The sequence below is a fragment of the Ciconia boyciana genome, chromosome 8, assembly GCF_034638445.1.
Source record: "Ciconia boyciana chromosome 8, ASM3463844v1, whole genome shotgun sequence".
In the NCBI taxonomy this organism is placed as follows: domain Eukaryota; kingdom Metazoa; phylum Chordata; class Aves; order Ciconiiformes; family Ciconiidae; genus Ciconia; species Ciconia boyciana.
The window spans coordinates 1,805,632-1,831,917 of record NC_132941.1 but is presented as its reverse complement, the minus strand read 5'-3'; the positions used below and the strand labels follow the sequence as shown (position 1 = coordinate 1,831,917).

Sequence of the window (26,286 nt, the reverse complement as noted above, 5' to 3'; positions counted from 1 at the left end):
TTAGTGCATGATATGGCAGCGTCCGGAGGAAAGGGGCCACCTCCGGACTGCGGGAGCCGTGGGACTTTGGGAGGGGAGCGGTCCAAGGTGGACCCGCTTGGCCCAAGCCCTCCCGCTTGCTCTGCGGCCCCGACACAAGGATGTGGTTGTGCCGATGAATCTAATGGTTCATAGACTCGAGGGGAAACAGCAGCCCCCCTGCCTCGGGAAGCCCCCCGAGCGAAGGGCTGCCTGGCCCCACGGTGGGCAGGGTCTGGCCATAGCTGGAAGGGTCTCAGCAGGCTGCGATCGCCATCCTGGGGACGGGACTGATGGGGTCCCTGCGGGTGTTTGGTGCCACACCGCTGATCCGGGCTGTGGCACGGCTCACAGGGCCATAGAGCAGACTTGCTGGGGCATGGCGCTGAATTAAGTAGCTTGGTGCGTGCAGAGTGGAAGCAAACGGGACCGAAGCTGTCGTGGTCCTTCTCCGAGCCCTGAGGTGGGACGTGTCCGGGGAGGGAAGCGGTAGCTGTGCTCTGTTTGCTGCCTTTCACCCCAAATATTGCTGGCCTCCCCGGCGGCAGGGGACACGCGGCAGGGGCACACGTGTTGGCATGAGCGTGCTGGGGACGTCCAACGAGCCTGAAGATGCTCCAGGGCCGACACTGGTGTGTGCCCAGGCTCCTCAGTGAAGAGGCTGCTGGGGAGGAATCGCTCTCTCCCGTCTTTGTCCTTAGCAAATAACTTGCATTTTGCCTGCTTGGCTTTTGCTGGGTGGTCACCAGCGTTTGCAGTTGTTGTTGGGTATTTCCGAGCGCCTTGTGCTGCGTCGTGCCTTCCCGCAGCCCCTGCCAGCTCGACAAACCCACCAGCATCTGTGTTGACGAAAAAGTGTGTTTCCAGCTCTTCTGGGTGCTGAGAGAGGGCTTGATGGACGGACCTGAAAGTTCAATCGGGTTGAAAGAACTACAAACTTACTGACAGCAAGTGTCACAGTTTTAAGCCAGGCTGACTAATTTGTGGTGCTCGTTAACAGGTTTTTTTTCCGAGTGCAAATTGATTTATTCAGAGCTATGTTGAGAAAAGGCCGCAGGGCTGTAAGGAAAGCACCTTCAGTAGGACGGGAAAGGACTCTGCTGTTAATTTTTGGGGAATGGAGGTGTAAACTGGGAAGATCTATACCCTGTGCACAGGGTAGGCTTTTGCTCAAGCAGTGTAAAGCTCTAAGACACCCTATAGATATTATTTCCTGCAATATGGACTATCCTGATGCAAGCTCAAGCAAGCCCAAGAGCAGGCTCCTGACCTGCCACGGCATCAGCGCCGGGGTCTTTCCAGGCGAGTTGGGACACGGACCCCAGCACCGAGGTGGAGAACGTGTCCTTCACTCACCGGTCCATCCCCTTGGTGCAAGGCTGGCACGCACGGCCCAGGCTGATGTGGCAGGGGAAAAAGAAAGCGGCACGAGGACCCGTGGGAGAGGAGATGCTTGTTCTGTGTGGTTTTGGCTGCCAGGAGTCAGCGCGAGGTGGTGACTCGGGGAAGGGTCCAGCGCCCCGAGGCAGGAGGGAAGGGGGGGGTTTGGGGACGGGGAATCGTGCGTGTGTTCCCATGGTGGGGCAGGCGAAGGGGGGAGCCCTGGGCGACTTCTGGGGTCTTTGCATCCTGCCCAGCAGCAAAACCAGTAAACTGTCTAACTAAAACCAGTAAAGCCCACAGCTCCCAGTGCTGCCAGGGGCAGGCATTTACAGCGTTCCTCCAACAACTCCTCCCATGCTGGGGCCGCTTCCCAGGCGGAGCTGGATTTTACAAACTTTGCAAATATTCCCGAGCAACTCATGCTTAGAGGAAAATTGATTTGAAAATCAGGTCAGGGTGCCTAACACCAGGCAGAGCTGTCCTAGCACCAGCCTGAGGCATGGAGGCACAAAAAGCTTTTCTTGGGGTGTGGGGGGGGCTGAGGGAAGGCAAGGAGGGGGCAGAAATATCTGCTGTCAGTATGTGAAACAAGCTGGTTTCATCCGTGTCTCAAGCCACCCCCTTCCCTCCCACGGGAAGCGATGCAAGCAGCCGCAGCGCATCCCCAGACCTCACTCTTTTGGGGGAGTTTGCTACCCAGGAGAGTTTAAGCAGGTTATAAATAGGATGCAGAAGGACCGATTGAAATGCAAAAAGAGCCCACGCCTCACGCTCGGGGATCTGCCCAAACTCTGTGACACCTCCCTGGCATCGCTGCATGGCATGGCGTTGCATGGCATTGCATGGCGTTGCATTGCTTTGCATGACACAGCATGGCACGGCATGCAATGTGATGTGATGTGATGTGATGCCATGCCGTGCCGTGCCATGCCATGCCATGCCATGCCACACCAGCTCTGCCTGGCCAGGGCTTTCTCCAGGCTCTGCAATAAGAGCCACCGAGGTGGTGGCCTTCAGCTGAGATGATGCTGTAGGAATCAGGGGCAACTTCATCCCTGCTGTAGATCAGCTGGTCCTGCAAGGGTCTGGGCCTTGGGTTTGGTCTCTGTTGCTTGCAAACAGAAAACCAGCCCAAGTGTGTTATGTATAAAGAAAAGGGTCCGTGTTACGAACCTAAACAGGCGGACTCGCTTGCAAAAGCAATAGGCAAACAGTGCTGACAGGCCTGGGTCTCATGGCAAACGGGGAATTGCTCGATGGCTGTGGTTTACTGGTGAGTAATTCCTCACCCGGGTGACTTTCTGTGTATACCAGGGAGCAGGAAGAGCACGAAGCCGGGCTGATGGCGGGCGGGCGGCACGGGGCTCGGGGGAGAAGGGATGTGAGTCACAGGATGGAGAACAGAAGTGGGAGGAAAGAGCCCACGGCTGGGCTCTCCGGATTTATTTGCCATCGAAAGGGTAACGGCATCTTTGGAGATACCCAAGTGGGAATCCTGCGGTCAGGGAGGGGCTAGACAAAGTTAACCTCCGAGCAGGGCTGGTGCTGGGTGTATTTTGGCAGACCTCTGAAGGCACGGCAGAAGTCCCTTGGTATGGCAATGGTGCTTCCAGCTCCCACCCATCGCCGGAGGCTGTTTCCAAAGCCCTAAATATAATTAGCCATGAACACAAGTTAATGGGGGCTGGGTGCGTGTTAATTTGGGGAATATAGTTTTAAAATGACTGGAGGGTTTTCTAAAAGACGTCGTTTAAAAGAGCATGCCACCTGGGAGGTCCCGTGGCGTGCATTAGCCTGAATTATCCTACGGTCTCCTCTGGCTTTATTATGTATTAATTGGCATTAGTCATCGAGCCACGCTGCCTAAATAACGGCTCATCCTCATAGTTCAGGAAGCAGATGAAGCCAAAACCAAAACCCAGAGAGGAAATTGCAACTATGGCCTGGCGTGATCAAACGCAGTGCATAAATGATGCCCTAACGCGGGTAAATAGTAATTACCGCAGAGGGCCTTGACTGGGAGGTTACGGTTACAACGCCGTGACCGTGGCAGCCGAAATGGCGTTCCCGATGGCGAGTCGCGGTGTCCTCTGCCTTGGCGGTAAGGGCAGATTTAGAGTGTCTGGGGCAAATGCTGATCCCGTGGAAAAGCTGATGATACTGGTTCGATCAATAGAAAGCTTGCTTGAAGGCACCGGGCCATGTTATCAGGGAAAATGGCTTTGCAGATATTAGGCTTTGGACAGCACAGCTTGACTTTATTTCTGGAGAAATAACGGGTGAAGCCTTCTCTGGGTGGTTTGCTAAAAATGAATTCGATGAAGCACTGTGTGTGCTCTGATGCTTGAGAAACGGCTCCAAATAATATTAATAAAACTCACGTTAATGAATTAGGTGCAAGCTAACCAACGTACCTAGCAAATAGATGAACGGGATTTATCATTGCATGGGGCTTTGCTCATGGTGTTCAGATCAATAGGGCTCCTTTAACCCTCAACCCAGCCAGGGCTGTGCACGGGGGAGCGGGGCCAGGTCCCCGCGCAGGACCAAATGTCACAGCGAGCCGCTGGCACAGTGCTGTGACAAAGGGCAGATGCTCCTCCCGGCCGGAGAGGGGCACGCAGGCAGCGGTGAAGGCAGAAACAGCCCGTGGAGGGTGTGGGAGGAGCGGGGCTTTTTCTGCCTCTTGCTGCCTTAAAATCCGTATCTTTTTAGTTGGGGTTCAGCGATGTGGCAGTTGGAAAAACCTCGTTCATTTGGGCTGCCCAGGCAGACATTGCTCATAAGTAAGTAATCGGGCAAAATTGGGCAAAATTGGGCAAAATTGTGCAATAAATAAGCAACTGAGCAAATGGATCCCCGAGGTGGGTTTGAGGCAGGGATGGAGGGATGGTGGCTCTTCTGGAGGAGCTGCTTTGCAGCACCTGATGGATGGAGATCATGCAATGGTGTGTGGTGCCACAACTGGAAGGGAATAATGAGGTCGCATTGCTTACCAGCTGGTCTGGGGTGGAACAAGGCAGTCAGTACTGAATTGTTAATAAAGCCCAAAACAAGCCCCCTTGTCTCCAACAGTGTGGATGTTCACTAATCTTTAGCTTTGGTGGGATTTCTGGGGGTTGGGAACAAGCATCACAGGCCGCTTTGAGTCTAAAAATGGAAGCTCCCCGTTTCAAGAAGTATTACTCTCATCAAAGGCAACTTGTCTGGCCTGCGGCTTTTTAATGAGTTTTAATTGTGATTCAATGCAGCATTAATCTGGCGCTTTAATATTGCCCGTCTGTGGCCAGCAGGCTCGCTGGGCACTGTAATTCATACCCTGCAAATGCAACGCAGAGTCGTCCCCCCCCTTCTTCTTCTTTTCATGGAAATTTTATCAAATGATGAATAGTTCAATTCATTACCCAGCTAGCAGAGAGCTCGAAGGAGTCGAATCCTGGATTCCTATCTCCCGAGTCAGTGTGTAATTACCCAAATCTGGCAGCAGGCAAAATCTACGTGACGGAGCCAGCTGCTAGAGTCCCCCACAAATCTGTGAATCCCATCGTTCCCGGGCTGGGAGGGGACCAGCGCCAAGCTCAGCTCCCAGAAATCCCGCGCTCCTTTGTTCATCGCAAAGCTGTTGGCAAAGCCCCATCGCTGCGGCTCTCCGGCTGGAGTTGGTCTGCAGAGCCTCCAGCATCGCTGTGAAAAGCTCCAGGAGCAAAACTGCCCAAGGAGAGGCCGTGCCAGGGCAGTGCTGGAGCAGCCGAGATGTTGCTTGAGTTGCAGAGAGCAGAGAAATAGGGCTAAACCCTTCAGAGCCGAGCCCAGACCGGGGTCACGCTATGGCACGCAGCTGGTGAGCATGACGGGGACCCTGCTTGATGGGAAACCCGGGCATCCTCGAGCAGGGCAGGGTGACAGCCGCCTCGCTGCACCAAAAATGAGGCTTTCCAACCTGTTGCTCCATACTCACGTAAAAGCACGGCCGAGGAAGCGCCTGCTCCTGCTCAGCACCAGGAAGGGGGGTGTGCCTGCAAGCTTGCAACGCACTGCCCTCCCCGTCCGGGTCCCGACCGCAGCCCCCGTCCTGCTGACAGGATGCGGACCTGGATTTTCCCCTCTCAGAGCGGTGGTTTCTTCCGCCGACAACCTGCTGCGTGAATCCCTCAAACAAGCTGTCGGGTCTTATGGAAAAACCCTCACCCACCTCCTGTGCCGAAGGGTCGGGACTAGCCGCGCTCCAGCCAAGAAGCCCCGTGGCGCAGCCGGGGAAGCTGCTGGGGCCAGCCCGGGGACGTGCACGTGCCTGTGTTGGGGACTGGGGGATGCCAGCGCTGGGCATCGCTGTCACAAGAGTTAATGCTGTTTGGTTTTGGCAACGGGAAAGACCTAAAAGGCCGGTTCCCGGGGTTGTAGGGGTGCTGGGGCTGTCGCCGAAGCCCGAGCTGTTAGCGATGCAGGGATGAGGGTCCCTTTGCAGCCGTGGCTGTCCCTTCGGACAGCCCAGCCCTGGCTGCCTTCTGCTCTGAGCATCCCTGCTCTCCGCCTGTACAATAGCTGCTATAAATTCCTCAAAGAATAATGGTCTCTCTGTCCACGCACAGGACTCTCTCTGCCTGCCCGCCCCAAGGCACGCCGGCCCCTCGCAGGGGCTGGGGGGGGTCCAGAGTGATGGGGGCCACATCCTGACCCATCCGTGCCAGCAGCACCGGGAGCGTGGCTGTGGTGCTCGGGGGTCCCATGGCTGCAGGTGGGCTGGGACCCCATCCCCACGGTGGCTGCCGGCACCCAGAGCCTCTGCACTGTTTGCTTTGGCACTCGCTGTCCCCACCGGTGAATGAGGGGTTGCTCAGCCCACGCTATGAAATCCCTGCTCGCAGCTGCGATAAGCAGCCGTTTCGCCATGCGGGGCGGGGGGCTGGATGAGAGCGGGGGGCCTGGAGCTAATCCTAATATCATTAGGAATAAGCTGCCTGCGGCTGCGCTGGTGTCGGTGGCCGTGCCCCGGTGCGTGTTGGCACCCGGCATGTCTCGAGCGCGTTTGGTGAAGCCGAGGCTCAGGCTTCGTGCCCGGTGGGGGCTTGGGGCAGATGGCAGCGGTGCTGCTGTAACCAAAGGGTTTCCCTTTCTTCCAGGGTCGAGGAGCGCCCACGGTTCCCTGAGCCCCGCGTCTGTTCCTGGGTGTCAGGGGGCACCCGACGAGCCCGTGGAGCCGAGCAGGGCAGGTGAGGACCCCGCGCTGCGCCCGTGCCCCGATGCACCCCGGGGCGGCCCTGGGGGGGACCGGAGAGGGATGGAAACAGCCCAGGGACATGGCAGCCCCTCTCACCCGCTCCGTGCCATCCCCAATTGCTCCGCAGATAGCTGGGCAGGCGGTTGCATGGCCAGAAAAGCATTTTTTAGATCAAGAGTGCAGCAGCTGCCGCAGATCTCCTCCCCCCAAATTTGACCCTGTACCCCAAAGAAGCTCTGTATGTCAGAAGAGAGCAGATCCACGGAAGACTCAGTCCTTGCAGAAATGCTGAGTCCTTTAAGCAAGTGACCAAAAAGCTGAATGGGCAAAAATATCGCTTGGGTGAACACGAGCGAGGCCGCGGTGTGCAGCGAGCATCCCATGCGAGCTCAGCCCGCGGGACGCCGGCTCCTGCGCCTGCCCAGGGGCTTCACAGCTCCGGGTCGGTTCGCTACAAACCTCTGGCAAAGAGAGTCTCTTTGGCTGCTCTCATAATTATATTAAGTGCAAAGAAACCTGATTCTAGAGCGTTGTGTGCTAAAATACAAGGCAAAATAGGGAAAAGGCGAGATCTGAGGCTGTGGCGAATGCGTGGACATCACGGGGCGGGGGAGGAATATCGCAAATGTTCCTCCTTGAGCTTCCCTCTGCTCTTGTTTGGGCCGGAATAACAAGTCTCTGTTTTGCTTCTGTGGATGGCTTCCCCCTTCCCGGGAGCCGGCGCACAAGGCAGGGCTTGTCCGGGCTCCAGCTCCCCGGCGGGCACCGCACGGGCTGGCAGCGGGGGGGTCGGTGCCCCCCACGTCCCGGCCCCGGCCGTCCTCTGACCTTCATCCACCCAGGCTCTGGCACTTCCTCGCGCTGGCCAGGAAACGGGTTTCTGAAGCCTGAAATATTTAGAAGATAGTGTTTGTTTTTCTTCTTTTTTTTTTTTTACCCCCCCTTTTCTTTCCTTTCCTTCTTCTCTTTTGGAAAACTTTTGCCCCCAACTGGGATAAACTTCCAAAAAACCCTTGTGGTTTTGTAAGCTGTCCAGAAATGAATGGCTCCGTGCGGGAGCGGCTGGGAGGGGAAAGGAGCCGCTGGAGCCCGAGCCACGGGATGCTGCCCCGTGCCCCAAAGAGCACCCCGGCGTGCTCGTTCCCGGGGAACATTTTGGGGCCTTTGGGTGGAAAACAGCAAGTGAGGGAGAGTTGTCCGAGGTGCTCACCCATGCACGGTCTCCCTGCTTTAGAGAAGTCCTCTTTGCCAGGATAAATAAGTTTCGGTGATTCATGTCCCATACAAAGCTGGGGCTTGGTAAGGATTTTTTTCAGGCTATCAGAAAAGGAGAAATCTTAGTGCTGCCAGCAGTCCTTTTTGCCCCAATTTTTTTACCCTCACCCACCGAATAGCATCTTCCCAAGCAGTTTCTTACCCATGGGGTCCGGCAGCCTCCTTCTCCCCACCATCCCCCAGCCCTTTAACACCCGTGCGTGTGGCTTTTCCCCTCTTTACGATTAAAAAAGCAGGTGAGTTTAGGAGGGGCTGGATTTATGGCATCCTCCCACCAGAGCCTTTCTCTTGTTATACAGGCAGCCCCGCTTATTCTGCTTAAAAGTGCTTTATCCTGGCTGGGAAAAAAAACTGATGTGACCAAGTCTCTTGACTCAGTCTTCTTGATGACGTGTGATGCGATGTGAAATAACGCTCATGGACGAGCCCCTGGCTCGGTTACCCGACTATCTCAACACATGAAAAGAGACTTTTTTTTGCCTCTCTGAGTTTCCTAAAAACCTCTCAAGTTGAGAAAAAGCATGCAATATTTTTGCCCTCCAGGAAAGATTATTCCAAGAAGCTGGAGGAGGGTAAAATCCTGTGGTCAGTGACCCAGGGCAGCTCCGGGGGCCAGAAACGCTTTGTGCTTCATCAGGATGTTTCCGCCGGCTTCGCGGGGTGGGAAGGAGTTGGGAAACAGAGTGGGAGGAAGATTGTGCTTGTTTGCATAATTTATTGACAAGCGTGAGATTTGTGTTGCTTCTCAGCACGCGGGCCCAGGAGAGGTTTGGTTTGCCTCCCCCGGAAGGTTTCCTGGGGGGAAAATGGTCCAAGTTGGGGCCCCCGCCGGTCCCGCAAATGCTGGTGCCAGGGATGCTTTTTGCATCGTTCCCGGGCAGCCTGTGACATCTGCGGGACCGTGTGGAGTGCCCGGGGCGGGTGCGAAGCAGCACCGTGGTCAAGGAGGGATGGGGACTTGCGGGGACAGCCCGGCCCTGTGGCCAGGAGACATCTGGCCTTGCTTGGTGCTTTTTTCCCAGCGGCTTGGGAAGAGGAGAGGCTCTTCCCAGGCAGTCAGGGGGCTCTAGAAAGAAGAAATCGTTGAGAAGTTGAACTCCAGGGAAATCCCAGTCACTTCCTTCCAGGCTGGAAAAAACTCAGCTGGCAGATATCGCTTCAGAAACGTTCATCTGTCTTTTGTCCTTTGTTCAGACCATGTTAATGGGATTAATCCTTAATATTTGTAAAATCAACCTACTGCCCTTTACAAGTTGGGTAAACACGGAACTCTCTTTGCCGCTTCTTGTCTGCGCACTAAGGACAAGCGGCTTTCCCACAGCCAACCGAGCCTGCCAAAAATCCCGTCTTGGGCCTTTTCCCCCACTCCGGGGTCACCGTCGTGGAGTGGGGGTGCACCCCACCACCCCAACGGGTGCAGAAGCGGAGATCTGCTCTGGCTCTTGGCAGCTCAGCCCCACTTTGGGGAGGACCAAATCAGAGCAGCGCTGCCGTGGGGACACTCTCAGCCCCTTGGGAGCTCTGCCCTGGGCTGTACGACTGCCTGATGTCCCCGGTCTCTCCTCTGCCTGGACGTTGCCCCAGTGCTAATATCATCACAGCATCGTACATCTAATCATAGCATTGATCTTGGGGGCAGGGTGCTGCTCGTCCTGTTGGTGCTGGCTGCTGCAGAGCACCTGCCGAGGTGCTGGAAGGCAGGCGCGGGGCGAAGCTGGCGCAGGGACACCTGGATTTGCAGCACAACCTTGGAAACCGCCTTTCGGAGCATCCCAACGTGCTGCTGTCCCTGGCCCCCTTCACTGGGGCTGCTCTGGTAGAGCTCTGGGATGCGGGCACGTGGGGCAGAGCGAGCCCAGGGGATGCCCAGGCTCCTGCCTGCCCGCCCGAGTGTCATCTCCTCATGCGGGGACATCACCCCGTGGAGCTTCACGGCAGCCCTGGTGCTGCTCCGTGGGTCAGGGCTGAGCGTGGGGCAGCCCAAACGCACCCCTTAAGCACAGCCACCGCTCCTGCAGCACTCGTGTCTCGCCATCGGCGGGGGCCGTCCCCCTCCCCTGCCGTCCCTGCCGGGGGGAGAGGTTCGGTGTGTGGGTGCATCGGTGGGGGGCACCTTCCCGGGGCACAGCACGAGCAGACGGTGCCAGCCCGCCCGTGAAGGAGGCAGCCAGGCCACATCAGCGCTGGTGCTCCTGCGCTGCAAGGCAATTAAATCCATCATCTCCTCATTCGCTATAGCAAACAGGCAAATGCAACCCCCCCCCGAGTAAGGGCACAGCGAATTCAGCATCAAACCCCAAGTCTGTTTTTTTTAATGCAGCCTTAACCCAATGTGTGGTCTGGGGGCTCGGCCGAGCCCGCGCCGCAGATGTCCCACGTGCCAGCGTACGGTCCTCCGATAGGCTGGCAGCATCTCCCGCCACAGAGCAGCCTGTGAACCGGGCTGCTGCTGCTGGGAGGGAGCTGCCAAAGGGGTGCTCTATGGGGTGAGACCTGAGCTACGCCCCACACCGACCCCCAGCCCCCTCCGCGGGACGGAGGGGATGGGAAGATGACCTCCTGTTTTATAGGAACGTGCTCTTTTACGAGGCCCCGCTCAGTGCTTTTATTCCGGTGTTTATTAGAGCCCAAAGGTGTTTCCTGCGGCTGGGTGCAGAGCCGAAGCCATGCGCTCAGCTTCCCTCTGCCGCTCCAGCTGGTTGTGCCATCAGCCAGATGCATAAATAAGGAGAAAACAAGGAGCTTTGCTGGTTACCGTAGGATTTGGGTCTCCAAAGTCTTGTCAAGAGCAGGCTGAAGGGCTCTCCCCCCGAGAGAAGAGGGGGCCGATGGCACTTCATCCTGCCGTGGGTGCGCGTCGCGGCGAGGGACGAGGACCGGCTGGCAGGGGTGAGGACCGGTGTGCCCATGGCTCTGCACGCTGCTGAGCTCTGCCCGGCACGGTGCCCCGGGGCTCCACGTTGTGTCAATAAAGCAAAAATTATGCAATTGCTTATCAGCTTTTCATGGGGATCAAACCCATATCAGGACCAGGAAAAAAGGAGGAGACTCTTTTCTTTGTTCTTGAACATTTATAACTAATTTGGGATAAGTATAATGATTTTCTTGCTGAGGAATCGAAACATGCATGGAAAAACTTGATCTGAAAGAAAAAGCAGCTTCAAGATGCTGATGGCGTTTGGGACTGGGTCCCTGATGCTGGCAATGGAGCATTTCTAGGCGGCATTTCTGCCCGCTGGCAGCCGTGGAGGGGCTTGCACTGGTCTCCGTGAGACCCCGGGGCAGGGGCTCGGCCAGCCGAGTGCTGGGGTGAAGCAGAGCTGTGACCGTCCCCAGCAGACCTGTGACCGTCCCCAGCCCCGGCCCGGGAGCCACCGCGCTCTCACGGCAGCAGGAGATGGATGAGGTCCTGCAGATAACTGATGTTATCTTGGAATCAAAACTACCAAGCCATCCAAACCGTAATAGCTGCATGGAGGCTTAATGGGGAGCTTTATTCCTCATTATCGACGTAGTTATTCTGTAATGGGATGTGCAGTTTTGCCTGTCTCATAAATACCCGTAATCCGCTTTTTAGTGGTCAATATATAATCCTGAACCATATAACTATCAAACCCCTTCTTCCCCTCCAGCCCCTGTAACTTTCTCAGGATGGCAGGACTCGGTTTTGGGGCTCTGATCATCATTGCTGCTGTGCTGGCGTGTTGTCAGCCCGGTGCGGGTGTGTGGGGCTCTGCTCACTGTCCCCGACGCCTGGGGCTGTTCCTTGGGGGGACATGGGCTGGGAACCCGTCGACAAGCTGCATCCGTCAGCCTGTGCTGGATTTCATGCAAACCACCTTTTTTCAAATGTCAAGCAAGTGCTTCTTGCAGAGAAGCACAAATTACAAAATTGAAGCCTTTGAAATGGCACCGTTTTAAACGTTTGCTCGGTGGCAGCGTGCAAAATGGCTTTTCCCCATAGCTGAGTGCAAGCCCCCATTTCTGCTGCTTGCAAAAGCCGGTCGCACTGAAAATATCCAGCAAAAAAAAAACACTCCCCATTTTGTGCTTCCCCAAGGAAGGGGCTGCCCTGGGGAGGTCGCGTGGACCAGCCCCTCGCCTGTCGCGTGTGCTGCAGCCCCACTGCCATGTCAAGCTGTCCCCGTGCCGGGTTTGGGGCCGGATCCTGCCCTGGCTGCGGAGGCGAGGGGCGGTCAGGCCCACGCCGGTGCTTCGGGGGCTCGGAGCGGAGCAGCTGACTCGCCAGCAAACTTTATCTGGGCATATGAATAGGTGTTGCTTTACATCCCGCTGCTGATCCCAGGGCTGCTGGGCAGGTTAATGAGCACGGTGCCAGGCTGTGTATGAGTCAGGTAATGTGCCGTGTACGTAAATGCCTCCATTTGCTAACGGTCGCAGGAGCGAAAACTATTTGTGTTGGAACGACTTTCTTCTCTAGAAGAAAGTAGGCAGCAATGCGTAATTATCCTAAACGGGGCTGGCAGTCAGCGGGGAGGAGGACACGGGGGTCAGCGTGATGGCTGCTGCCAGTGGGGCTCAGCCTCGTGCCCTGCCGCCGGCGATGCTCCGGCTCCTGCAAAAACTGCCCGGGAGCGTCCCCGTGGGGGTCGGATCCTCGCCATGCATTGCCCAACGCCGCGGCGCGGAGAAGCAGGAAGGGTTTGTGTGTTTTATCTCAGCCTCCCGGGATGGTGAATTGAATGTTTTTGCTTTCCCTCTCTGCACAGAGCTCTTGTCGAGTCAATGAGAGACCTCCACAAGTCTAGCGTGCTGGGAAGCAAGCACAGCAGCCTGGTGAGTGTCCCGCGCAGGGCATTTTAATAAGGCTGGGACAGAGAGATGCATAGAAACAGCAGCTGAGCCTAAGCAAGCCGAGAGCCCAACTGGCTGGCTCTGCTCTGACGGTCCCTTGGCACAAAAGAGAAACCTCTTAATTTACACCGGACACTCGGCATTTCTTAGCCCGTCTGCTTTTAAGTCAAGCTCGGGCTGCAAACGCGCGTGGGTGCCCGGCCGAAGCATCAATCCTGCAGCTATGCTGAATCTGGACTTTCAGACATGTTTGGTGGCTGAATTACGCCTGTACACTGTGAACATGTGTTGCTCTCTGTGGCGGAATTGTTATTAAAATGAAGAACGGGATGTGCCTAAATGTTAAGTCTTCCCGAGCCTCGTTAGCATGAAAGCCATTAAATGTGAACAAAACCGGTTTTCAAGGTTGAATTGAGAAGCATCAGAGCATTAGAGTACTGGAGAGATTAAAATCAGCATTTGCTTGGCTCTAATCTAATGTGCATGGAACAATAAGCATTTGATGACTAATTTTGGCAATGCTGGGTATCTTATCAAAATATAGCTGTTTAATTTCAAGCTTTTCTTTAGGGAGTGGATTCCAGCAGCATAAATCCTACATACATGCTTTGCTAACGCCCCGGGCATGCACTGAGCGGATCCCACCCTCCGTGTCCGGAGGAGCCTGGGCAGGACACGTCTGGGGGTGGCACCGTCCTGCCGCAGCCCGCGAGCGGCTCTGCCGCCCTCCTGCTCGTGCATTTTCCCCTCCGAATGGACGAAGTAGCGGCTTTGCTCAAGGAAAGCGAGCGAGGACGGGGTCGGGACGGGGAGGTGGCTTTGCGGGGGCTCCCCCACCACGGAGTGATCGCAGGGACGGTGTTCTGCTGCTTGCCAGCCTTGATTTAGGCTACGAGCACAGCCACGCTCATCCCAGCGCTCCGCAGGCACAGGTCCCCTTGCCTCTGGCCGTTGCGGGTCCTGGGCTCGCCCTCAAGCCCATGGCCGATATGCACCACGTCCTTTGGGAAGGTTTAATCCCACCTTGGCCACGAGGCTCCCAAATCCCCCAGTGCTGGTGCTCACCGGGTGTGGAGGAGCATCGGGACCAGAGCAGGGTCATGCTCGCCTTGCAGGGACTTGGGGGACGATGGCTCTGTCCTGCAAGGCACATAGCAGCGTGCTCAGGAGGGTGGCATGGCACTGGGTCCGGTATTGGCTTTTTCCTCTAAAATAAGCCCTGGTGAGCTACTTCGATGTTTTCTTCCCTGCTTTCCACACGCGGGAGCTGTGAGGAGTGTCCCCGGGCAAGGGGAAGGGGGGATCGGGCAGCCCTGTGCTTCCTACAAATGAAGCCGTCTCCTTGGTTAAGACTTGCTGAAAAGGAGCTTTTATTTTTGCCTAGTAACACTTCATTGCCTTAATGGCTGATCGATATTCGAAATGTCAAACCTGAGCACCGCTGACCTTTTTGATGGAAAATAACTTCTGCCCAGCGGCTCCCAGGGATGTGCAGGCAACAGACTGGCTCCGGAGAGGAGAGATGGAAAATAACCCCACGCAAGGGGGGCAACGGGGGCATCGGGGGGTGGCTTTCAGTTGGATTTGGGTTTCTTTCTATGCAACTGTGCCTTCTTTGTACAAAACTGGAAAGCCCCAGATGGGGAATGCTCGCCAGGACCTCCGTCTGCACCAGGAGGAGGAATAAAAAAGGGAATAATGTGATTTCGGAAAGGCACTGTCTCCTGGAGTGCCACGAAACCCCTCCTAAAAGCCCCAGATTTTCTAGGCAAAAAATGAGGGTTGGATTTCCTTTTCCCAACACGCTTTTTTCATGCAAATATCTTTTTCTTGCTAGTCAACCATAACCCTGATACTTAACCATGGACGGAACAGTAAGTCAGACAGTCACCATGAAAGAGCACTGGTTTCCCATTAAAAACCTCTCTAAGGCCATGGGAGATGCTATGTGCCACCCAAAGATCTGCTCTAGGTGCCACAGCCCCCTTGTCACCCCCCAGCGCGCTGCTGGGGGGGCACAGTGTGAAGGAGAAAGGGCTCCCGCTGCGCCGGGGCTGGGGGGGGATCGCCAACCCCCCAGAATCACTGCTTCGTACAGGTGAAAGCAGAAATTCATTCCTCTGAAAGCTGTCGAGCTTGAGGCAGATTAAGCGGCGCTATATATAGGAAATACAGGTTGGTTTTTTTAGGGATTACAGTCCGCTGTGCTGTGTAAGCGCCTGCTGCAGCGTTAGGGGCTCTTTGCGCAAGCTCTCCCTCCTGGCTGCTGTTGCCAAGACTCCCGATGCTTGAAAAGATGCATTTAAAAATAAACACATTGAGACAAGAGCTGTGTCCTGCTGCTGCTGGTAGGCAAAGGCTGGAGCTGCCAGAGGATCAGAAAAGCCTCCAAAGAGGGACTGGGTTCTTTTTGCTTCTTGTTTCCTTTTTTTTTTTTTTTGGCAGTGCCGTTCCCAGGGGGACGTGGGCAGAGCTGGTCCCCGTGGGTTTTGTGCGTGCTGCTGGGACACGCGGGTCAGATCCGTCTGCCCCATGGCATCTGCTCTGCCCGGCTGATGGGGGCTGCGGGGCGGGTAGAGTCCTCCATCCTAGAGAAAACCCTGCGGAGTAAAAAGTTGTTTGGTTGGGGTTTTTTTTATGCAATTGCTCCTGAAGCTGCTCCCTGCTGTAAAACTGAATGGCAGCCTGAGACACCCACTTAAAAGCTTATTTCCCCACCCTGCAAGAAGCAGGAGCTCGCAGGGTGCCCGGGACGGGGCAGCTCTCACCCCTCCACAGCCGCAGGGCTGCTTTGCTCCTCGTCCTGGGGATCTCCCCGCGCCGCTCGGGCGGATGCCCCCAGTTCTTGCTCGTGTGTGAGCCCCCTGATCCCTGTTGTAATATTGCAGCTCCCGGGATAGATGGGGAAAAAGAGGGAATTCAGCTCTCTACAACCTCCACGCACGGACCAGCCTGCGCTCTTGGAGAGGACAACTTGCCCGTCCCTTCCCTGGTACGGGCTGCAGCCGCTCCTCAGCATCGTCGCCTTGATCCAGCCCTATTGTACATGGAAAATCTCTTGCTACCTGGCCTACATTGCATGCTCCTGTCCATCTTCTCCCCATAGCTGCTTTTGCAGTGGGGCAGGGTCGGAGTAAGATATTCATGCAACTCTGCAAAGGTGCCAGGGAGCGCGGCAGGCTTCACCCGGAGCTGCAAACGCCGGGCTCCTTGCCTATAATATTGTCCCTGGGGTCTTTCCCCACCTCCAGGTCTGGGTGTTTTCCTCTGGTTTTGAGGAACAGCACTGAAACCGCCGCAATGCCACACAGAACCAGTCCGGCGCTCCTCTGCATTTCTCCTTCAATGAAATATTTTTGCTAAAGGAGGGATGCTCACCCCCGCCTGGGTGCCCAGCTCGGCGCGGCTGCCTGGTGGTGGCAGATATCGTTGCTCCGATTATGAAACCTCAATGAGCTGCTTTATTCTTTTGTTTGGAGAGGAGGAGCCGGATGGCAGCACTGCCTGGGCCTCCCCTCCCCGGGGCTGCCTTCTGCCCCTCCCCGGGGCTGCTGGGGGAGCAGGGGTAGGGGAGGAAGGGGAAAGAGATGCTCCGCACTGCCCTGGATCGCTGCTCGGGCCTTCCCAGCTCACCCATTTTCTGCTCCAACTGTTGTCACAGAGGAGATTTCCACCTTCCAGCTTGGGATTTTGGGACACCCTCTTCCCCTCAAGCACTTAAATAAGTAAAACATTGCAATGAGCCTAAAAACACCGGAGCGGAGCGGAGAATTTCTCTGCTGCTGCTTGTTTCATGAAGTTAATGTTGATGCTGAATGTCGTGATTGGGGATGTGATTTATTTTATTGCCTCACCTCAAAGTGCTTTATAGTATTCCCGTTTTTCATGTAAGTTCTGCTCAACCCAAACAAGGGAGGAGTTTTGTAATGAAAGGAAAAAACAGAGTCGAAGAATAATGCAGAACTAGAATGGACCTTGGAAATGGTGGCACATTAGTCCCGTTCTGGAGATGGATGGAAATGACTCCAATAAATCAATAATTTTTTTTTTAATGCCTCTGAGCCATTGAGAGTGAAGTGATGGAAAAATAAAAATGCCCATTAGCGTCAGCAGAATGTAGAGAATTACTCAAAAAGCAAGTTTCATAAAAGTTATATATTGTAGGATTGCAAATGCTCTGGATAATAACTTCCAGAATTGCTGGATGTGGCACATTGCAGGGTGACAGGAGCGGGTCCCTCGCTGCTGGGAGTTCGATCTGAGCTGGGGCCGACCGGGGGTCCAGGGACATCTGTGGCTTCGTATAAGTGCACCAGGGCAAGCGGCACGCAGGAGCTAAGACTACCAGGATTTTTTTGTCTTCCAGCATCCTCTGCCTTCCCGGAGAGCAGCCGGCAGCAGCGTGCCCGTCGGCTGCGGGGTGATGGCTGGGGGGCTCACAAGAATCCCTGAATTCACCCCGAGTTTCTTTTTTTCATTTTTCTGTTCTAGAGCAGAGGGAAGGGCATTCGTACTGGGAAAATAATTTGCAATGAAAACGATAGGTTCTGAACAGACACAATGTTGCAAAATTTAAGTCAAAACCCCCGCAAATAGCTTGTAAGTGAGGAGAAAAAGGAAAAGAAATTTGGAACAAAAACCCCAAGAGGTTGAAATGCTGTTCATTTCCACGGTTGCCGAAATGCAGATGGAGCAAGGGTTTAAATCCAAGGGGAAGACAGCAAATGCAACGTTTCTCTTTAAGTTTTGGGGAAGGTCCCTGTCCCCTGGCACACAGAGGGCTTGCCACAACGATGCCACCACGACCAGGTCACGGCCACCTCTCCCCACACCCCGTGGGACGTAAGACACCTCGGTCTCCGCAAGCAAACACCCGTGCAAAGCCCCCGGCCGCCGTCGCCATCCCCCCGGGAGGAAGCGGAGGGCAGAGGGGCCAGCGAGGGACTGCGGCTGGGTCGCTTTTTCCAGCCTTTCCTCTCCCGCTTTGTCTCGCCCGAGTCGAGCTCCTTTGGGGAAGAGGCTCTTTTCCTCCCCAGCTGGGAAATGTCAGCCCCACCTGCAAAATACTCGGCGGTGGCAGGGACCGCCGAGCTGCGTCCTGCCGGTGTCGGGAGCATCCCCGCATCCCCCCTCCTCTCTGTCCCCTCCTCGTCTTCAAAAGCCTTCGCTGGCTCAGCCAGGAAATAGGATGTTTGTTGAACTCCAACGTGCCCCCTCCGAGCCCAGAAACCCCAGGGAGCGACGGACTCTGCAAAGCAGCACGCGGAGGGAAAAGAAATAAGTAAATAACAAAACTATTTTCCATTTGAAACTATACCCCTACCCTGGATTGCAGAGGCTGGGGGATAAGAGATTTTCATCCTCCTAGCTAGAAAATTTGACTTGTTTTCAACAGTTTTCCATTATAAAGTGGTGTTTCTTGTCAAACCATGTATTTTGCTGGGAAGACTTCCCACGTGCAACCCATCAGCAGCCATGTTTGCAGCGTAAGGGCGGTGCATCGCCCGTCGCACGTTGGTTTTTCATTGACTTTCTTCTTCCTGGCATCCCTGAGGTCACTTGGTGGCCTCGCACTCTTGTCTGCATCCTTCAGGAGCAGCCGGGCGCTGGGGAAATCTTTCGGGATCGGAGCTGTGGTGTCCCCGGCGGCGCTGCCACGGTCTCGGTGCCACAGCCACCATGCGCTGCCAGCAGAAACCAAAGGGCTCCTGCTCCTTCCCCCATCCCCTGGATGCTTGGAAGCCCCATGAGATGACACTAGCTTCAAAGAGAAGGTTTAAGTGTATATAGTGGGGAAAAATAAATGGAGGAATACCGAATACAATTAAATGGAAAAATAAAGGTGGCATCCTCTTGGAAACACAAAGTTTTCATCAATCTGGAACTGAGAAGTCACTCACGAAAGCACCCCAAATGGGATAATGCAATGGGAAAGCCGTGGTTTTTTTCTTGGTCAGAAAGTATTTCTAGGTTTTTATTTGTAGGCAATGCCTCCTGCAGCCCCGTGGGCTCCACGGGGAAAGGGCTTCAGGCAGAGCGTGGCAGCCCAGGGTGGGCAGATCCCGCCGGCGCGGGCAGCACCTCCACGTGCCAAACCCGGAGGTGTAAACCACCGCAGAGCAAGACGCCGCTTTCCCCGGGACGCTTTCCAGCCAGAGAACACAACCTCTGCCAAAGCCATCTGCTGAAGGACCAGACGTGACGGCGTTTTGGAAGTGGACTTTTCCTGCCCTCCCACCTCTTGAGCGCCTTGCTCCAGCGACGGGACAAAACGCCGGCAGGAGCAGCCTGCTTCGGAGCCAGGCGAAGGGGCAAAGGATGCTGAGCTTTTTATTTTTTCAAACCAGAATCAACGTTGAGACATAAGTGTCCCATCGGCTGCTTTTCCCCCCTCCTCCTGCACCGCGTCCCTCCTCCATCCGAAGGCTGATGCTCCCCGCAGCTGGTGGGGCTGGGACCCCCGTGAGACCCCCAGGTCCCCGGCTCTCCCATGGGGCACGGGAGCTCTTTCTGGTGTGGGAAAGCCTCCGCCAGCTGCCAGTCCCAGAAATCTGCAGGAAAGGGCTCAGCCGGGAGCCGCCCGCCACACAATGCCAACTCTGGGCAGCCCCAAGCCCCTTGCCAGGGATTTTGCCGGCTTTTCCGGGCTGTCTGCATCCCCGGGGCGATGTGACGCTGTTTACAGGAAATACTGACTGAGGTTAAAGGAAAGAAACTCTGGATTTCTCCAGCGAAACAGGCACTTGAGCTTATTGCTTCCTCCCGGCGTGGCGGGAGCTGAATGGAGACTTGCCCAGTTTTTGGTGAAAGAATAAAACAGGGAGGGCTGCAAAAAAGAGAGATGCGAAAGTGCTGAGGTCCTGGAAGCAGCATCGCTCTCGTGTCTGGGGACCACGGCGAGTAGGGAGCATCCACAGCACACACGCGAGGACCCACGTTAAGGGTAAAAACACGTCTCGGGCTGCTTGGAGCTCGTTTGTGCTGGCGCTTCGTTTGGCAGCGACTTGTTAAATTGAATTTCTGGATGCACAAAATATTGGGAGCCCCTTTTCTGCTACCCCCGTGCGGCAGGAGGGCTTTCCGCAGGGGGGTCCCTGGCTTTTCTCCTGCGTGGGGATGCGCTACGAGGCATCTGAAAAGTTTAGTGGGGGAAGGATGGAGCAAACGGCCCTTTTGGTAGAATTTGGGGCTTTTTTACAATAGGTCCGGAGCAGAGGTGCAGGGATGGCAGAAATGAAAGCAAAGTCCTGGAATCACGGAGCAAATCAAGAGCTTAAAAAATACCAAAATACATTTTTGTGCCTTTTTAACATTATAAAAAATTTAATTTCAGTATGAAAACTCATCTGCTCAGACAAAGAAAATGTAAGATTTAGTGAAACTCTTGAAAGCCACTCCTCAAGCTGCGGTCGGGGTGTTTTTCCTTGCCCTGCCTGGCTCCGACCGCTTGGGTAGGTTTGGCAAAGATTCACAGCGCTTTGTTGGACGTGAGTCTGCATTTTTTCAGAGCAGAAACCTTTCCAGCCAAAAATGCCTCTCTGCTCTCGTTTCGGGTTAAATTCTCAAGGATCTGTGTCCTTTTTCCTTGCAGCCTGGGGATTGCCGGCAGCATCGCCTCCACGGCAAACATGCAGCCCTGGTGCTGCCGTGCGTCCTCAGAAGGATGCTCCCGGCTTGTGCGCTGCTGGTGGGATGGAAAATACAGCTGGGATTTTGGGTGTGGTGGGTCGATACGGGGTCAAGGCAGCGCAGGGGGATCTGGGGGGGGTCTGCAGGCAGCCCCGCAGCCTCCCCCGCAGAGGTTTCCTGCAGGCAGGGTGTCGGATGCCGCGAGGGGCATCGGCATGGCGGGGCTCTGCTCGCACGAGGTCACTGCACCACGTCCCTTGCCATCAGCCCTATCGTGCTCGGTGCAAGCCATTGCCCTCTGCTGCTCCCCGCTCTGCCTTCGGCCCCATAGCCATGAGTTAATCCTGCTGTTGGGCTTGCTCATAAGAGTTAGAGATGGAAACACTCCTAGCATTCCCCTTTCAAATTCAGGAGATGCTGCTCAGGCACACTCTGCTCCCAACCGTGTGCCCGTGGTGTTGAGTTTGGGGCGACGCAGGGACTCCGTCGGAGTTGTTCGGGGTGAGAGCAGCCACCAGAGCGTTTCGCTGGTGTTGCCCCACGCTGAGAGAAGCTCTCAGCAGATGACGCAGTGTTTAAGTACACACTAACACGCTTTTGTCAATAGACGCTGGTTATGAAGACATGAGCGGCCACGAGTCCTCAGGCATGCAATTACTGTGTTTGGATAGAGCCCCGTACTTATGTTGCTCTAAGGTGGCTTAAACGCTTATGCTCTTCTGCGCGCTCAAAGTGCCTTAAATCTTTATAGATTTGATCATGAACACTTGCGCTGCCGTAAGAATTGTTCAAAAGAAGACTGAAATGAAAAAAGCGGTCTTTTTTTTTACTTAGAAAAAGCAAAGTAGTGAGGACAAGCGAAAGCGCACTCGTTTCCGTGCGTGCATCCGCAGCGCTTGGACTTGCTGTGGGGAAGCAGGATGAGCTAGTGGGTCCTTGGGATCCCTGGTCTGCCGGGATCAGCTGGTGGGATCCCTGGGAGCATCTCGCTGTTGGGAGCAATGGCAAGTGCTCCGGCAACGCTATGGGTTAGCCCACGTGGGGACACCCGTGCAAAATAAGCTGAGACAGCTGAATGCAACGTGTACTAGCTCTCCGATGCTCACTCCCTGCCTAAGTGCTCTTATTCTGCCCTGATGCTTTCATGTGGTCCAGACCAATCCATTTCCAAGTCATCACATTAAAAGCCTTAATTCATTTGTCATATGCACATGAAGTAGTAGCGCTGTGTGTTCTAGATAAGCAGTTCATGCTGAAAAGGAGATCAGCTTAAATTTTGCAACAGCAGAGAGCCTTTTAATGCCTTTTGTGAGTTGTACCTTGCACCGGGGAGACATCTTACATTTTTTCAAGGGTGTTATATTTGCACATCTGGGCTGCCCCGATACTGCTGCGCCTCATCAGGCAAAATCCCTATTGCAGCACGGGTTGGAAACTGGAAAGCAACTGGGAAACAGCCCGGGTGGGGTATTTTCGGAAGGCTAAGCCCTTCTGCATTTGCCCCGCAGATGTCATGGCGCCCGCAGTACCGCAGCTCCAAGTTTCGGAACGTCTACGGGAAGGTGGCGAGCCGGGAGCACTGCTTCGACGGCATCCCCATCACCAAGAACGTCCACGACAACCACTTCTGCGCCGTCAACGCCCGCTTCCTCGCCATCGTGACGGAGAGCGCCGGCGGGGGCTCCTTCCTCGTCATCCCCCTCGAGCAGGTAAGAGCTTTGGCCCCGGCGGAGGTGACTCCCATCCTGAGCCAGTCCCTACGCGCGGGCGTGCGGATGCGTGCTCCGTCCTGGGAATCCCCTCCTGCAGCAGGATGCCTCGAAGCCTCTGCTGGAAACCCTTTACCGGGGTTTTCTTGTGCGGGGAAGGGAGGATATACAGCTGCCTTAGTGAACTGAGTTTTTTTCTTTAGGAAGAAAATGAAACGTTTGTTAAAAGTGATTTTGGCATCTCTCAGTGAGCACGTGCCGGCAGGGCGGGTGCTGGGCACATCTTCGCAGTGGCAGAGGCTACGCAGGTTTATGACCCCAGTATTTCCCCAACACAGCTCCCAGAAAGCAGGGGAGTCCCCATGGAGCCCCTTGTCCTGCCAAGCAGTCCTTGCCCTTTATTTGAGCTTGCCCATATAATCTCAGCCCTCAAATTTCACGCCCTGGACAGCCTGAGAGGGAGAGCATGGCTGCCCACCCAGTTTTCCTATTGCAAAACCCCAGGGCCTTTTGCTTTGTGCACTGCAGCAGATGCCACCTCACACAAGATTTATTTTTAAGACTCCATCACCAAGCCGTAGCCCCTTACGAGCGGCCGATGCCCAGGAGCCGTGTGCTGTGCAGAGGGCTCTGGGCTTCGGTTTGCAGCTGTACCCGACCAAAGCTCTTTGCGCGGGAGAAGCGGCGCACGCACCTCTGCGCTATTCATCCTGTTTGCAGCACATGTCCTTTCTCCCCACCGCTCTGTGCTTTTCCTTCCCCAGCTAAGACTTTCCCCAGCTCTCTGCCTGAGTACCCACGTGAATCCGTAGATCTCTTGCTCATGCAATTTTAAACTCCCGTAAATTCAGCTGATGCTTCAAGAAGCCGCCCCGTGGGACTGCACTTGTTGTGCAGCGGTGGCTCCTGGCCGAGCACTCGTCCCCACGGCAGACGCAGAGCTGCGTCTCTTGGAGGAAAAGCCGGGAGGCAGCGACCTTGAACATGAAATAAATATTAGCTTTGCTTTGCTTTGCTTTGCTCCTGAAACTTGAGCGCAGGGCACTGCCGTGGGGTATCGTGGTTGCACTGATGCTCTCCCGCCGGTGCTCCAGCGTGTGGACCGGCAGCTCCGAGCTGGTACCCGCATCCCATCCCCAGGCATCCTGCCCTCGCCCCACAGCTCCTGGGCTGCAGGAGGGGACACGGGGCTCCGAGTCACTCCTTCTTGGGAGCGTTTTTGACATCGGAGGAGCTGCACTCACTCCCATTGAGGATGCACCTACCCCACGTAACTTGAAGACACAGCGCGTATGAAGACATACCACATGCATGGGGAGAAGGTGGTTGTCTCTCAGGCTCCCAGACAGCAAAGTCACAGTGCCAAACCTGCCGGGATTTCCAGCCGGGAGGGGAAGCTGGCAGAGCCGGCCGCGCTGGGATGCCGGAGCACTCCCCTCCGAGCCCCTCCGCACCCCGTCTCCCCACGCCCTGGCATTCCTCTTAGACGCTTTCCCCATGTAATGTTCACATCTCGTCTGAATTTCTCTTTAATTTCTGGAGTAGAATCAGCTACAGATGGAAGAAATTATAATCAGCGTTTTAATTGCAGCGCACAGCTTGACTCTTATTAATATTCGAAAAAGCAGGAGCTTTGTCTGAGCACTCGGAGCGCTCCAGCCCCGGCTCTGCCTCCCTCCCCACGCCACCGAGCCCAGGCTGGGAGGATGCCCATCCACACGCCGCTTGCTCACGGTCCTAAATCCTGAGCTAATAACCCAGTATTGCCAGCAAATTACCCTTTTTTTCTGGCAAACGGAGCCTGGTCCCAGTGGGATAAGAGCAGAGGGAGTGTGATACCGTTTGCAACCTGTTCCGAAGGGATTGTCAGCTCCGTGTGGAAATCCTGGCAATATTGCACCCAATAAATCCCAGCCGGAGCAGACCTCAGCACTCCTCGGCACACGCCTTTGTACAGTCTAATAATTTCATTTTTTTTTTTTTTAAATAGGGACTGATTAGCTCATTAAGACTAAACTAATTTTCTTTGGAAATCAGCAGCCCTCTAATTAATTGGCATCCATATTTAGCTGAACATAATTAAGGTAACCTAGATACTGCAGATCTACTCAGGATTTGATTTGCTGCCATCTTTTTTTTTTTTTTTTTTTTTACATTTCTGCCCTCTGTTCCGCTCAGAAATGTTCACCAGAAACCCCTCTGCTTTATGCTTTGAGTGACAATGCATTTGCATACGCTGGGCCATATGTTCCTCTGCCTGCACATCAGAAATGCTGGTTCCTCGTGTATTTACGTAGCGCTCAAGTGGATGTGTAACCGCTTCTGCAAGGCTGCGTAGGCTGGAAAGACGGAGCACGGCTGCGTTTTGTTCCCCCGGCCTCCCTGAGCCTCGCGCTGCAGCAGAGCCGGGGCAGGATCCCAAATTCTGGAGCCTCGGCCGCTGGGAACCAGCCTCCCCCCAGCACCGCAAAGGTTTTGTGCTCTAAATATCCCCGGAGAGTGGGCGAGGGAGAGCTTGTGCGCTGATGCTTGGGCTGAGGCTCAAGAAGACAATGGTTTGCTCCCCAAACCGTGGAGACAGAAGGATTCGGTCCAGAATTCAGCTGAAGGGGAGAAGAGACGATGTCGAAAATGTCCGTGTATTTTGAGTCAGCAATAATGGGTTGAGCTCCATCATCACGAGCAAAATCCAGTCTTGCTCGGACGGTGCAATTCTGCAGGAAAGCAGCTCAGTGAAATTACGTCCCCGTTTGTGGTCCGGCATGGACCACGCTTCTGCTCCCTCCCCTCAGGACACGCTGCTGGCACCAGCCGTCGCCCCGTGAGCCACCCCTCGTACCCCCTGCCTTGTGAAGGGATGCGTGGACAGAGAGGGGCTGAGCGAGAAGGACCCGTGAAATTATAGGAAAGCCAGGATTTGGGCTCCGTTTTTAAAAAATCTCTGCAAAAATCCCAGAAACATCAGGAATGGTGTGGCTACATTTTTTTAGCAGAGAATGTGCTTAATTGGGAGCATCGGACATTTTGCAGCCCGAACAGCAGCGTTTTCCCCAGTGCTGCACATCCCTTAACGTCACCACTGAAATCCAGCATTGCCATCAACAGCACAAAGTCACCCATGGAGGAGCCTTCACCTCTTCTGGGCTTTCAAACACTCCAGGCTGCATTTCGTGGCATTTCCAGGCTTTTATCGGTAGCGACGAAGCATTTCTCTTCCTCGGAAAGGAAAACCATGGCTCTCACATCCATGTGTGACCCCAGAGCCAGGACGGGGCCGTGCAGCCCCAGGAGCACCCGCTCTCCCCCTCCCAGGAAGTTTCCATCCCTAAACTGTTGTCTTCAGCTTCGGGGTGTTTAGTCTCCAAAATGCTTTCACCTTATCCAAAGGCGTGGGGAGCCTTGGAACACACTGCCCAGGGAAGGGACAAAAATACATGGTGCTTTTTGAGGATACTACACTTGCAGCCTCGAAGCCTGGGAGCCGCTCTCCTCCCAGTGCCAAGGCCAGCACAGCTTTTGGCAGCAGTTATTCAATTAAAAAATAAACTGGTGTGTTTGTGCTGCAGCTCACCTGCAAGAAGCAGCACCAGGGAAGCTCAGAGAGCCGCTTCGGGCTTTGCTGGCCATGGGCTGGCCGAAACAGCTGGGGAAAATCATAGAATCATTAGGGTTGGAAAAGACCTCTAAGATCGTCTAGTCCAACCCTCAAAAACAAAACCAAGCTCCAGCCCTATGTGGATCTATCTCAGCTGTGCCTGATTTAATGAGCTTCATCTAAACCAGCCTGGGTGCGAGGAGGGGTGTGGGGAGCAGGTATAAGGGGAGGGGGTTGTAATGCAGCTTGCTGGGGTGGCAGTGGGCTCTGTAGGGGTCCCTTAGGGCAGCCTGTGCAGGAGGAGGGGGGCTGGCATCGCTTGCACTGCAACAGGAGGATTTTTGTTTCTCCAGGGGATGAAGATAGCTTGTTTTCCCCAGCCAGACAATGTTATCTGCCTGCGTGCCTGAAGGAAGCAGTGAGCAGGAAGGGGGAGTCTCTGTTTACACGTAGGAAGCTGAAGGCCAAAGCTGTTGCTCCTGCCAGCGCTCTACAACCACCCCGTGCAAGGCTCCAACCTGGAGCGTGTCCAGAGAAGGGCAACGGAGCTGGGGCAGGGTCTGGAGCACAAGGGTGATGGGGAGCGGCTGAGGGACCTGGGCTTGTTCAGCCTGGAGAAAAGGAGGCTGAGGGGAGACCTTATC

At 55.1% G+C, this 26,286-nt stretch overlaps 1 protein-coding gene across 3 annotated transcripts in view; it reads left to right on the top strand.

Moving 5' to 3' along the window:
• Positions 1 to 5,031: 5,031 nt before the first annotated feature.
• Positions 5,032 to 26,286, top strand: part of CORO2B (coronin 2B) — a 40,014-nt gene continuing 18,759 nt past the window's right edge. The window contains exons 1-4 of one of the 3 annotated variants that reach the window (XM_072869700.1): positions 5,032 to 5,242; positions 6,522 to 6,611; positions 12,625 to 12,691; positions 21,847 to 22,047. In XM_072869700.1, coding sequence (XP_072725801.1) covers positions 5,229 to 5,242; positions 6,522 to 6,611; positions 12,625 to 12,691; positions 21,847 to 22,047 — 372 coding nt within the window. In that variant the 5' untranslated portion in view covers positions 5,032 to 5,228. The remainder of the gene's footprint in view (positions 5,243 to 6,521; positions 6,612 to 12,624; positions 12,692 to 21,846; positions 22,048 to 26,286) is intronic. The other 2 variants (XM_072869699.1, XM_072869698.1) reach the window with 2 other exon arrangements.